This window comes from Neofelis nebulosa, chromosome 12 (assembly GCF_028018385.1).
Source record: "Neofelis nebulosa isolate mNeoNeb1 chromosome 12, mNeoNeb1.pri, whole genome shotgun sequence".
NCBI classification, from domain to species: domain Eukaryota; kingdom Metazoa; phylum Chordata; class Mammalia; order Carnivora; family Felidae; genus Neofelis; species Neofelis nebulosa.
This window is the reverse complement of record NC_080793.1, coordinates 81,333,233-81,345,425: the sequence shown is the minus strand read 5'-3', so window position 1 is coordinate 81,345,425 and position 12,193 is coordinate 81,333,233. Positions and strand designations below refer to the sequence as shown.

Below are 12,193 nucleotides of genomic sequence, written 5' to 3'. Positions count from 1 at the left end.
TTTCTCTTTCTGAATATCTCTCTAACATCAATTTACAATGGTGAAAAAAGGGGAAAGTATCAACTTCTCGGGCATCTCAATAATATTTTAAAACAAACAAACCAGCCACAGGACCTAGAACAGCACGGGGAGAAAAAAAAGTTTCCCCAAAGCCTTCCTACAAGCTTTGAAAACTTTAGTTTAAATGTGTTACTGGAGAACAGAGCACAATGACTTACAACTCAGGAAGTTTTGTTTTGGCAAGATAGGGCCAGAATGTGATGTAAAAGGATGGACTCTACCTTGCGCTGTTATCCAAACAGAGGTATTCTCTTGGGTCTGCCGCACTAGCATTGGTTGTTTTGACACCTTTGTCAATAAATAAGCCAGCCTGGAAAATATAATAAGGGACTGAAGTGAACATGAGTCCTAAGTTATATCAATATACTTCTCATGACTCATGAAAATTACTTGTAGCTTATCACATCCACCAAAGAGAAAGGAGAGGAGCGAAGAGCAAGGCAAAGGTTTTATGAAAACAACTACCTTTCTGGATATTTTTATAATTTTATGTATTCAGTCATTCAACAAATATTTACTTGGTGCCTACCTTGTGGGAGGCACCAAGCGTGATGCATTAACAAGGAAACCGTGGTCTTTGCTGTTGTTGGCATATCCAGTAGCAGGAAGACACGCAATTAAAGAAACAATTACCATCCTGTATGATAAGCAGTGATGAAGTGAGTAGATGATGCTTTAGCAGCATGTAAGAAGAGGCACCAAATGAGACCTTCCTCATAGATGGGAGACAGAGGATTCAGGGAAGGTCTCCTCAAAGCAGTGACCTCCTAAAGCTGAACAATGAGGGATGGGGAGGACCGAACCACACAAAAGAATGGGTTGGGATGAAGGGTGGCGGGGCATGGGTGGGAAGCAGCTGAAAAACCCAGAGCAAAGTACTCAAGGAAATCGTTGGTACAAAAAGTCTGGAAATGAGGGAGAGCAGGGCACATCTGAGAAGAGACTTAGATGGATGAACAGGAAATGTATGGAGGAGGGGAAAGCAAGGAAGAAGGCTGAAGAGAAACAAATGGTGGACAACATAGAGTCAATGGGCTGGAGTCCATTTAACGAGACTTTTAATAAAGGCAATGTAATTAACCGCACGTTAAGAATGAATGCTCTACCCACAGGATGGATAATGGATCAGAAAGGGAAAGGGGCAAAAAGAGAGATAAGAGATAAGGTAGGACATGACCCTGGTAATCCAGAAGAAAAACAAAGATGACAGAGACTTGGGCAGTAGTAATGGGGGAAAATGGATACGGTGAGAATTCTTTATGAGGTAGATACTGCTTAGCAATGAACAAAACGTCTAAGGGTGAGGGAGAGGGAGCGATAAAGGTTCATATCTTTCTGTTTGGGCAATCAGGTGGCCGGTGGTTTCATTCAGTGAGACAGAGATATGGGAATGGGTCTAGGGATACACATAAGGATTTTAGTTTTGAACACATTTTAGTGATGTGTCCCTGAGACAGCCAAATGTCAGTTGGAAATCAGACATGACTGACCTGTGCCAGATGCAGATTCGGGTGTCATGAGCAACCAAAGCAAAAAGGTCAGTGTTGGTATATTTACAGCTTATCCAAAGATGACCGGTTACTGTCTGAGGACCCCAAGGGTTCTGTTTCCCTTGGCTGTAAAGTATCATTCTGGACAGTCAGTCCCAAATTAAACAATTTAAAACCTAATCATCCGCTCATTATTTAGATATGATATTCTTCTAATCAATAGAATAGATTACTACATGTACTTCTGGTATATGACATTAAAAGTTAATTAGAATAGGATGTTTTTTTATATCACTACCATTAGAAAATTTTGAGGATTTCCACTTTGAAATGGTACTCTCAATAATTACTGGGCTTAATCAACTACTCGGCTTCTGACCAAGGTTTTTTGCTCTCTCAAGTGTTTAAGTGATGCTAAGCTCTTTAAATTATAGCACACTTAGGTCTTTACAGGATCCTCTCAGCATCGTAAATGGGAAGTATTTGTTGAACTTTGACGTGGATCACATCAGGGTAAAGAATCTGGGCCCTATATTACCTAGTGAAAATACCCAAGTGCCTTGTAAGCACAACATGAGGCAAATACATTTATCACTTGAGGGTGGGGATAAATACTAAATATCATGAAAACCGGTGTTCCTAAATGGCTTTTGCTTTAGTTGATCTGTATCATTTTAAATTGGGCCAAATATCATAAACAGTATTTTACCACATAATTCGTATGAAATGCCCAATAGGACATTCTACCAGCACTGTGAACTGAGAGAAGAAAGGAAGTATGCTTCTTAATCCACAGAAGCATATCATCTAATGTGTACATCCCTAATAGGTACTAACGATTGGAAAGAAGGTGAGAGGGAAAGAGGGAGGGAAGGAGTGAAGAGGGGAAGGTAGGAGTGAGGGAAGGGACAAGGACACAGGGATCAAGTCCATCATTGTAATTACTCAGACTGTATGCACATGCATGTGTTGGTATATATGCCTGGGTGTGTATAAATGGGATCCGGTATGTAATCCTGAATGTGTCTGCTTTCCTTTTTAAGAATTTTTCTTTAATGTTTATTTTTGAGACAGCGAGGGTGAAAGGGGGAGGAACAGAGAGGGAGACAGAGAATCTGAAGCAGGCTCTGCACTGCCAGTGCAAAGCCAGACGTGGGGCTTGAACCCAGCAACCACAAGATCATGACCTGAGCTAAAGTCAGACACTCAACTGACTGAGCCACCCAGGCGCCCCTGTGTCTGCTTTTTTAATCACAACTTACTTTTTGTGATGACAGGTTTTACCTAAAACTGACATTTCTCACTTGTATTTCTCAGCATTCCATCCTTCACCCTGTAAATCACATGAACTGATTTTGTTAAGGCCTAGGAACCTACCTTGAAACTTGAATGGACCCTGTTGTTATAAAATATACCCAACGGAGTGAGTTCTGGTTTTGCTAAGAGCTGCAATCCACTGGATTCTCCAGTAGGTTCCTTGTGGAATAAATACCATATTCCAGCATCCTGTAATTAAAAGGGTGAGATCATTAAAAGCCTTATTTTATAAAGCCACCCTATGAAATGGCTTCAATAGACTAAGTGCTTCAGAAACAAAAATGGATCTTTTTTAAAAAAATTTTCTTGAGTTTATTTATTTTGAGAGTGAGAGAGACAGAGGCAGCGTGAGCAGGGGAAGGCAGAAAGAGAAAGAGAAAGAGAAAGAGAAAGAGAAAGAGAAAGAGAAAGAGAAAGAGAGAGAGAGAGAGAGAGAGAGAGAGAGAGAGAATCCCAAGCAGGCTCCACACTGTCAGTGCAGAGCCTGACATGGGGCTCAAACCCACAAAACCATGAGATCATGACCTGAGCCAAAACCAAAAGTTAGACACTTAACTGACTGAGCCACCCAGGCGCTCCAAAAATGAGACTTTTTAACACTAATTTTTCATTGTCTCAGGCTCAGAATGGACTATAAAAACTTGTGCACTCACCTAGCACTTTCAGAGCCATTATAATCATGTTTTTAAAAAACAAATTTACTTCTGCTTGCAGTATTCGATAGAAATAACTGGCTGAGGCCAAAACTCATTTTCAAAACATAACTCTCCCATCGTTATCTACTTTAATAAGTTATGCAGAGTTAGAACCAAACAAGGCTGCCTGCCTTCCATGTGACTAGGACAGCACGGCCTTTTAGCAATATGAGGGTTTTTCTGTTTACCTCCAAACCTGATCAATAGATGAGTCATATTCATTAAACAACTATCCGCCAACACGCAGAGCTCACTGACTTCTTTCAAACAACTCCAATGCCCTTCCTGTCCCGAGGCAAATTTTTGCCAAAGAAAAAAAAAAACCACCACACGCATGAATCAGGATGCTGTCTCAGTCTGGATCCTGTCTGTTCAATTTCAGTATTCCTGACCTCAACAGGAGCAGCAGAACAGTTTAAACATCTTTGATACTCAAAATGAGCTATAAAAGTCAAAATGAAATGATCTTAATCTCCATGACCATTTTTTTTATTTTACATTAAAAAAATTTTTTTAAGATTTATTTTTGAGAGACAGAGAATATGAGCAGGGGAGGGGCAGAGAGAGAGAGGGAGGGAGACACAGAATCTGAAGCCGGCTCCAGGCTCTGAGCTGTCAGCACAGAGCCCAAGGAAAGGCTCAAATTCAGGGAACTGTGAGATCATGACCTGAGCCTAAGTCGGAAGCTTAACTGACTGAGCCACCCGGGTGCTTTTATTTTACATTTTAATTAAAAACCAGCCCAATGCTAAAAACAGCTTCACGTAGAAGAATGTGGATTGAATGGGATGTTCCAACGTAAACATACAGTCCCAAAGTATGCTACAGATTCAAATTCAGCAAATATTTGTTTAGAGCCCACTGTGTGCCAGGTGTACAGTGAGACTATTCTCAAAGAATTCAGAGTGTAAGTGGAAAGAGAGAACAAAAATATACATACTAGGTACTACATTGCAATTAATTACAAAGCTCTGCAGGAGCACAGAGAGATGCACTGTGGAAAGCATATATACCTACACACAAAAATGAAGGTAACATTTAACATTTTTCCACGATAGAGGAACTACCCTGAAAAAATGTGTTTGCCACCTCTACTTTTGGGGGCACAAAACAGACCACAGAAGAAGATCTGGAGGCTCTATACCATGGCCTTAAAAGCGGAGGGTAGAAGCGAACCCTCCCAGGATGCAACGGGAGTCTGGGGAAGGGGCAACATGGGGGGTAGCTGCTGTTTCCTGTTAAACACTGTGGTGTAAAAACAGGTAAAGGGAGCTCTGTAAAAAGGCAGTGGAAACGTACAAGAAGAAAGAGTTTGATTTATTTTGGGAGGAAAACCCTTGCCAAAACATGAGCTTCGCCAGGACAGTTTTTCTAGAAAGAAAAGAAAGAACTCACAGAACGAAAAGGAAGAAGAACGAACACGGGGTGGAAAACAAGAGACCCGCTTCTTCGTTTCTCACACGAGCCCCAGGAAGGGCTTCTGGCAGCCTCACCTTAGTTTTTTCATCAACTATTTGCAACTTGTTTTCATCTTCACTGTTCACTTGAAACGTACCACAGGTCAGAAGATGATCCCGGGTTGAGGCTGCATATCAAACTCGCATCTTTACCCCTAGAACTCCCCCTTCTAATTAGGAACTCTCAACACAAACCCCGATAGATTGCTCAACAAACATCGGATGAAAAATGAATGAATGAATGAAACCTGAAACGATTAAATGCCCAGGTCTCTACCCTGTCAAGTAAGAATTTTACATTTTATGTTTTTAAGGAAAATCGCAGAGGTCAATTCCACCATCATCCAGAGACGCCCGTGTTTTAGTTATCGGGAAGAAATACTTCCTTCAACTTATCTTTCACTTGGTCCTGGGAAACAATGCTAGGTATGTCTTTACATTTAATTATTTAATTTTAATAGTCACGATATATAAATATGAATATTTAGGTGTTGGTGTAAAGCTATTTCTCTACTGTGGTTTTCAGCACAGATATAATCATGATAGTATAATGTCTTCAGGATTCACTTTTATATTATAAGCTAACAGTTTTAAATCACACTCAATTATGAATGTAAATTTCTCCAGCTTTCTTCAGGAATTATTTCTGCCATCCAAAAATAGTTCACTTATTGTCTTGAGTTATACTCGTGTGTGTGCGTGTCTCTGAAATAATTCAAGGCACATAGTAATATAAAGTACAGAGTTGGGTTGACCTGCTTTGCCAAGGAGATAAAACCCCTAAGTGTGGATGATCCCTGCATTTAACAAAAAGACGTATCCTTTCACCAGAATGACTGCTGTCATAATGTTCTACATAATAATCCATTCCTATAAAGAAAAGCTAAGGCTTTCTTTGTTCATCAGAATTAAAAACTGAAATGATCAGGGGCGCCTGGGAGGCACAGTCAGTTAAGCTTCTCACTTCATCTGATCTCACCATTTGTGAGTTTGAGCCTCACATCGGGCTCTGTGCTGACACCTCAGAGCCTGGATCCTGCTTTCGGATTCTGGGTCTCCCTCTCTCTCTGCCCCTCCCCCACTGGTACTCTGTGTGACTCTCTCTCAATAATAAATAAACATAAAAAAAAAAAAAAACTGAAATGATCAGTTACTCGGACACACATGACTTAAATAGAAGTCAGAAAGATTACAAATGATACACTAAAAATACACTCTGAAGGTACAATAAACCCACATATCAGCCCACCTCTTTTCTTCCATTTGGCATCTGTCTTACCCCACTCATAAATACTAACTGGCATGAATGATTTGGAAGAAACAGAAGAACCATCAACTGTATTCTCCTTTCAACAAAACAGGCAGTAGCAGAAAACAAAGCCATGCTTGAGTTAGACAGTCACACGTTACATTACATCCATATAATATCCAAAATACTTATAAACACGAATACAAAACAGCTGAAAGCATCTAATATTACTTACCTGTGAGCCTGCAGCCGCATTACTAATCAGGTTATTGTTGGGATGAGCAATCCAGAAAGTCGAAACAGCCCTGCAAGGCATTTTTTAAAGTGATTTAAACATCAGTCAATGAAAAAATCCTGCCCGCTAAAAATGTCCTCCAAAACATCTTCTCCCCAGAGTCAAAGGCCTTGAGCACCACACATGAGGTTTTCTCTCTGCCAGATACTCACATGCAGTCCGTGGCGGGCACAGGGACATAATTTCCAAACACTTTGTCTCGCATGGCAGTGCACATGGAATTATTCCTATCAGTGGGGAGGAGGGTGCCGGGTTTGGTGAGGAGTCCCAGATTGTGGAACAAAGTATTTCTCTGTTCAATACCATCTTCCAAAAAGAAACAATGACCCAGTGTGTCAAATCCAATTGTGTCTTTTATCTGCAGAAACACAAGCGTATCATGTCACTGGTAACACGAACGACTGCGGTGTTAGTGACGAGGCTATCTATGTAGCATGCTCAGTACAAACGCAAAGAGACGTTTTAATCTTCACCGGAGGGGCAAAGTCAAGTGTCAGGCTTTATTGATCTCTTAAGAGAATAGAGGAAAACACTGGAATTCTCAGTACAAGCAGGAGAGAGTAAGGGATGCGGGACAAGAGCCGACTTCTCTCAAATTGAGAAGTTGGGACAATGGAAGACAGTTAACGCTTCTGACAACACGCATCGACGTGATGAGAGGCTACGTACCAGCAGGCCATTTGTTCCGTGCACAGTGATGCACCTTGAGAAGCTGTGATGAATAGACAAGCCATCCACAAATGTCGCGTGTCTGTACCCTCCCTTGTGATCCACGTCCCCACACAGGTGAAAATGAACAGGATACCGCCCCAGATGCTGCTGACCCATGTGTCTCAGCTCCACATAGGACAGATGCACTGAAGTAAAATTTTTCCTTATCTATAAGACAAGATAACTGGAATCACACTGATAGGCTTTGGAATATTTTTTTAAAAAATTGTTTTTTACATTTATTTATCTTTGAGAAACAGACTGAGGCAAAGCGTGAGCGGGGGAGGGGCAGAGAGAGAAGGAGACACAGAATCCGAAGCAGGCTCCAGGCTCTGAGCAAGCGGTCAGCACAGAGCCTGATGCGGGGCTCGGACCCACAAACTATGAGATCATGACCCGAGCCAAAGTCGGACACTCAACCGACTGAGCCACCCAGGCGCCCCTAGGCTTTGTTTAAGGTAGCACAAAAAAAAAAAAAAAAAAAAAAAAAAAAATATATATATATATATATATATATATATATATATATATATATATATATATAGTTCTAATAGAAAATGTCTGAAGGAGAACACATATTAAAACTTTTCTTTCTTTGGCACCTTGCTTTCTAGGATCTCCAGTTACTAATTTAGCAAGTGCTGCTGTTTCTTTTTTTGGTTTTGTTTTTTGTTTGTTTGTTTGTTTTAAGTAATCTCTATACCCAAAGTGGAACTCGAACTCTTGACCCTAAGGATCTGGAGTCACATGCTCTACTGACTAAGTCAGACACAAGTGCCAGCAAATGCTTCTTAACTAAGTGAATACTTTCAAGAGCCATAAAAATGGCCTCTCATAAGAATAAAAAGACATGTAACCAGGAAAGCCACAGAAATGATTTGTCTTTATAATATGTATTGATTTCTTCAAATATTTTGGTCATTTCCAGTCTTATCATGTTCTTTGATTTCTATAAACTCCACCATAGTTTGATAGTTATTTGTAAATCCTTCTCAATGTTTTAGCACATAATATTATTTACTTCAATTCTTTTTAAAACTTTCTCTGGGACCCACAATTTGAGCATAAATTAAAAAAAAAAATTTTAATGTATGTTTATTTTTGAGAGAGAGAGAGAAAGAGAGAGAGAGAGAGAGCGCGCACAAGCCAGGGAGGGGCAGACAGAGAGGAAGACACAGAATCTGAAGCAGGCTCCAGGTTCCAAGCTGTCAGCACAGAGCCCTACTCAGACTTTGAACGCAGGTCAGATCATGACCTGAGCTCATCCAACTGAGCCACCCAGGCACCCCAGAGCATAAATTTTTAAACACCGGATTTTTAATCATACTGTTAAAAATAAAAAAATAACACTGACCAACATTTCCTAAAACAGTGTGACAGAAATGTTGCTAACAACCATAACCTACTGAGTGTACAAAAGACAGATTTTAAAACACATGTAGCCAAAATGAAGCCCAGAAGGCCAATCAGCTAGTACACAGTGCAATGCTTATCATATAGTGAGTGCTCAATACTTCTATATAAATAAAAATCTACATATAAAAGTATGTGTAGATTACTATTGCTTACCTTTTCATAATATCAAGGTATTTTTTTTTAAGTTTATTTATTTATTTTGAGGGAGAGAGAGCATGAGTGGGTGAGGGGGAGGGGGGGAGGAGGGGGGGGGAGAGAGAGAGAGAGAGAGAGAGAGAGAGAGAGAGAGAGAGAGAGAGAGAGAGAATCCCAAGCAGGCTCCATGCTATCATCGCAGACCCAATGTGTGGCTTAAACCCACAAACTGTGGGATTGTGACAAGCTGAAATTAAGAGTTGGATGCTTAACCGACTGAGCCACCCAGACGCCCTCATACATGGAGATTGCATGCATGGATACCAAGACTCTTTGTTTTTTTTTATCTCTATGTGGTTCTTCTCAGTGTAAATGGATTTAATTCTTCATGGGACAAAATGGTTTACGGCTCCAGGTCAACTAAATGAAGATATAACTTTCTCTTTCAATTCTGAAAAATCTCCTCACTGTCACTAAATAAAGAAAACACAATTTCTTTTTAATATCCATATAGATCTCATCCCCAAACTTGAAACTTTCGGGGTGCTTGGGTGGGTCAGTTGGTGAAGTGTCTGACTTGGGCTCAGGTCATGATCTCGCGGTTCGTGAATTTAAGCCCCACGTCGGACTCTGCGCTGACAGCTCAGAGCCTGGAGCTGGCTTCGGATTCTGTGTCTCCCCCTCTCTCTGCCCCTCCCCAACTCATGCTGTCTCTGTCTTTCTCTCTCTAAAAAAAAAAAAAAAAAAAAAAAATCCAAAAAAATTCAAAACTTGGAAGTTTTTTCAAACGTGTATTTAGCAAGCAAGGAGCTCCTTAAATCTTTTTGCCTACCATGACATGTCCCCCAAAGGTGTCATAATCAAAGAATTGGCACTGGTTTCCAGCGTAGCATGAGTCTTCCATTTCTCCTCGGATCACAACATTCCGGGTGAGAATTCCGACCTCTGCTCTCATGTCTACACCATCAGTGATCTCACCCATGTGCAGGAACTGAGGGGCTTCTGATTGATGTGGACAAGAGACAAAAAATATTAAAAAAAAAAAAAAAAAAAAAGAAAGAAAACAGGAAACATATCAAAAAGACAGTCCTCTAACCACAGAATATAAGGAAGCAAGGCTTTTAAAGATCCTCAGTGTCAAAACCACACACAGACAAGGAGCTTAATCCTCTCCTGGATGGCACCAATATTCTGGAATCTACCTAAGTATCCACTCCCTCTCTCTTTCTTTCATTCTCTCTGGTTCCTGCCCATATGCTCTAGTTCTAATCCCTTGAGGACACATGAAGAATGAAATGCATGGTGAATCCAGATTAAAAGGAATGGTTTTGTAGATGTTGATAATGGGGTCTCAAGTTGTTTTTGCTTTTACTTCAAAGCTAAAGTAACATCCATTTAAACATTAGCAGTGCAAACATTACCAAGATTTTATAACATTTTATAAAATAAAATATCTTATTTTAATACTGATAAGCATTCTTTTAAATGTCCACCTTTATTGGAAGTCTAGAAACCCTTTAATAATGAGCTTTTCTCTGATGTTTTTATTACGTAAACTCAGGAAGGAAAAATACAAATAAATCAAGCAGTTAAGATCGTGGGAGATTCATTATCATGTAGACTTGTTAACAAGAGTGGGAATTTCCAAACAAAATTAATGCCAGATGGTATCATAGTTTTTTGGGTTTTGTTTTCCGCTTATGCTCTATAGTGTCAAGAAGGAAAAGTACAACACTGAGTGAAGGAGAGACCAAGTCCCAAGTGAGCCAATCATCCTATTTTTTTTTAAAGCAAACCACAAAGCTCTAAATTACCCATGAGTGTGTGCCTATTAAATAGGTACTGTAAGCTCTCTTGTTTTATATCATAATTGTATATAATCTTGAGTACAGAAGGAAAATGATGTAAATAAGTGAAATGAATAATAAATTCCATAATTAAGGAAACACACAAACAAGCTTTGCCTATTACCTGCCTCAGGATAAGTGGCTGGTAAATGTCAGCCCTTCTTCCTAAATATGGCTTACAATACGGATCTCACTGCATATTCCTTTCATTCAAAAAACATTAGTCAAGACTGTGATTTAAAAAATGTAGTGTACGAAAATACCTTTTTGGTTCTATTTTAAGTTTTAGTGAAATGTTTTTGTTTTTGTTTTGCCAGGAAAGTAGGCACTCAAAAATTATGAGATTTTTTAAAAATTTTCTTTTAATGTTTATTTTAGAGAGAGACAGAACACAAGCAGGGGAGGGGCAAAGAGAGAGGGAGATAACAGAATGTGAAGCAGGCTCCAGGCTCTGAGCTGTCAGCACAGAGCCCGACGTGGGGCTCCAACCCAAGAACTGCGAGATCATGACCTGAGCAGAAGTCCGAAGTTCAACCAACTCAGCCACTCAGGTGCCCCATGAGATTAGTTTTTTTAATTAAGAAGAGAAAGACTTCTATTTAAATATGAATCAGTTGATAATTGGCATTATTATTATTTGAAAGCAGAAAATTAACAAGAAGTTGGATATGATCTTGGAGAAAAAAAAAACAATCCATGTAGTTGCTATATATATACATATACATATAAATATAAATATATCTATAATTTTTTTTTAACCAAGAAATAGCACAAAACACTAATTTGCCTGCAACACTACTGTTCAATGAGTACTATACTTTTTATCTAACATCCTCTGGGATCTAGTGTTCAAAGCACCCCACTGCTAAGATCTTCGATATCAAGATGATGATGCTGATGGCGATAATGCCTTGGGATGGGAGCGGTGGAAGGGGATCCAGGAATGCAAAGCCAAGAGAAGAGCGTTTGCCAAGAAGCATTCCAAGCAGACGGATACCTTTGACTTTGACCTGGAAACGGCTGCACTCTGGACAGGGGAGAAGAGTGAACTCCTCTGCTTGGTACATAGAATAGTCTGTGCTTGCAACCACAATCTGGTCTCCAGGTTTCCAGCTACTAACATCATCCAGCAGATGAAGCTTCACTCCATCCACAACCTCCACCCGGAAACCTGAAAGAGAAACACCTAGAGGAAAAAGCAAGGAAGAAAATGATACATCAGAGGCATGTTTTCCCCTAAAATCAATTTTCTCACTGATTCACATCAAAAGTTAAGACAGACACAAGTCAGTATGATTTCACCAGTGCTAACCATGTGCCAGTCATTCCGCAGACACTACTAATAAAAAGATGAACATGTGGGGCGCCTGGGTGGCTTGGTCGGTTAAGCGTCCGACTTCGGCTCAGGTCATGATCTCATGGTCCGTGAGTTCGAGCCCCGCGTCGGGCTCTGTGCTGACAGCTCGGAGCCTGGAGCCTGTTTCGCATTCTGTGTCTCCCTCTCTCTCTGCCCCTCCCCTG

The 12,193-nt window shown here is 40.2% G+C and overlaps 1 protein-coding gene across 3 annotated transcripts in view; it reads right to left on the bottom strand.

The window, feature by feature from the left end:
- Positions 1-12,193, bottom strand: part of CEMIP2 (cell migration inducing hyaluronidase 2) — an 86,367-nt gene that overhangs the window by 36,323 nt on the left and 37,851 nt on the right. For all 3 annotated transcript variants that reach the window (XM_058695707.1, XM_058695706.1, XM_058695708.1), the window contains exons 6-12: positions 11,670-11,858; positions 9,658-9,827; positions 7,233-7,442; positions 6,716-6,921; positions 6,504-6,573; positions 2,928-3,056; positions 282-370 (exon numbers count right to left, since the gene is read on the bottom strand). In XM_058695707.1, coding sequence (XP_058551690.1) covers positions 282-370; positions 2,928-3,056; positions 6,504-6,573; positions 6,716-6,921; positions 7,233-7,442; positions 9,658-9,827; positions 11,670-11,858 — 1,063 coding nt within the window. The remainder of the gene's footprint in view (positions 1-281; positions 371-2,927; positions 3,057-6,503; positions 6,574-6,715; positions 6,922-7,232; positions 7,443-9,657; positions 9,828-11,669; positions 11,859-12,193) is intronic.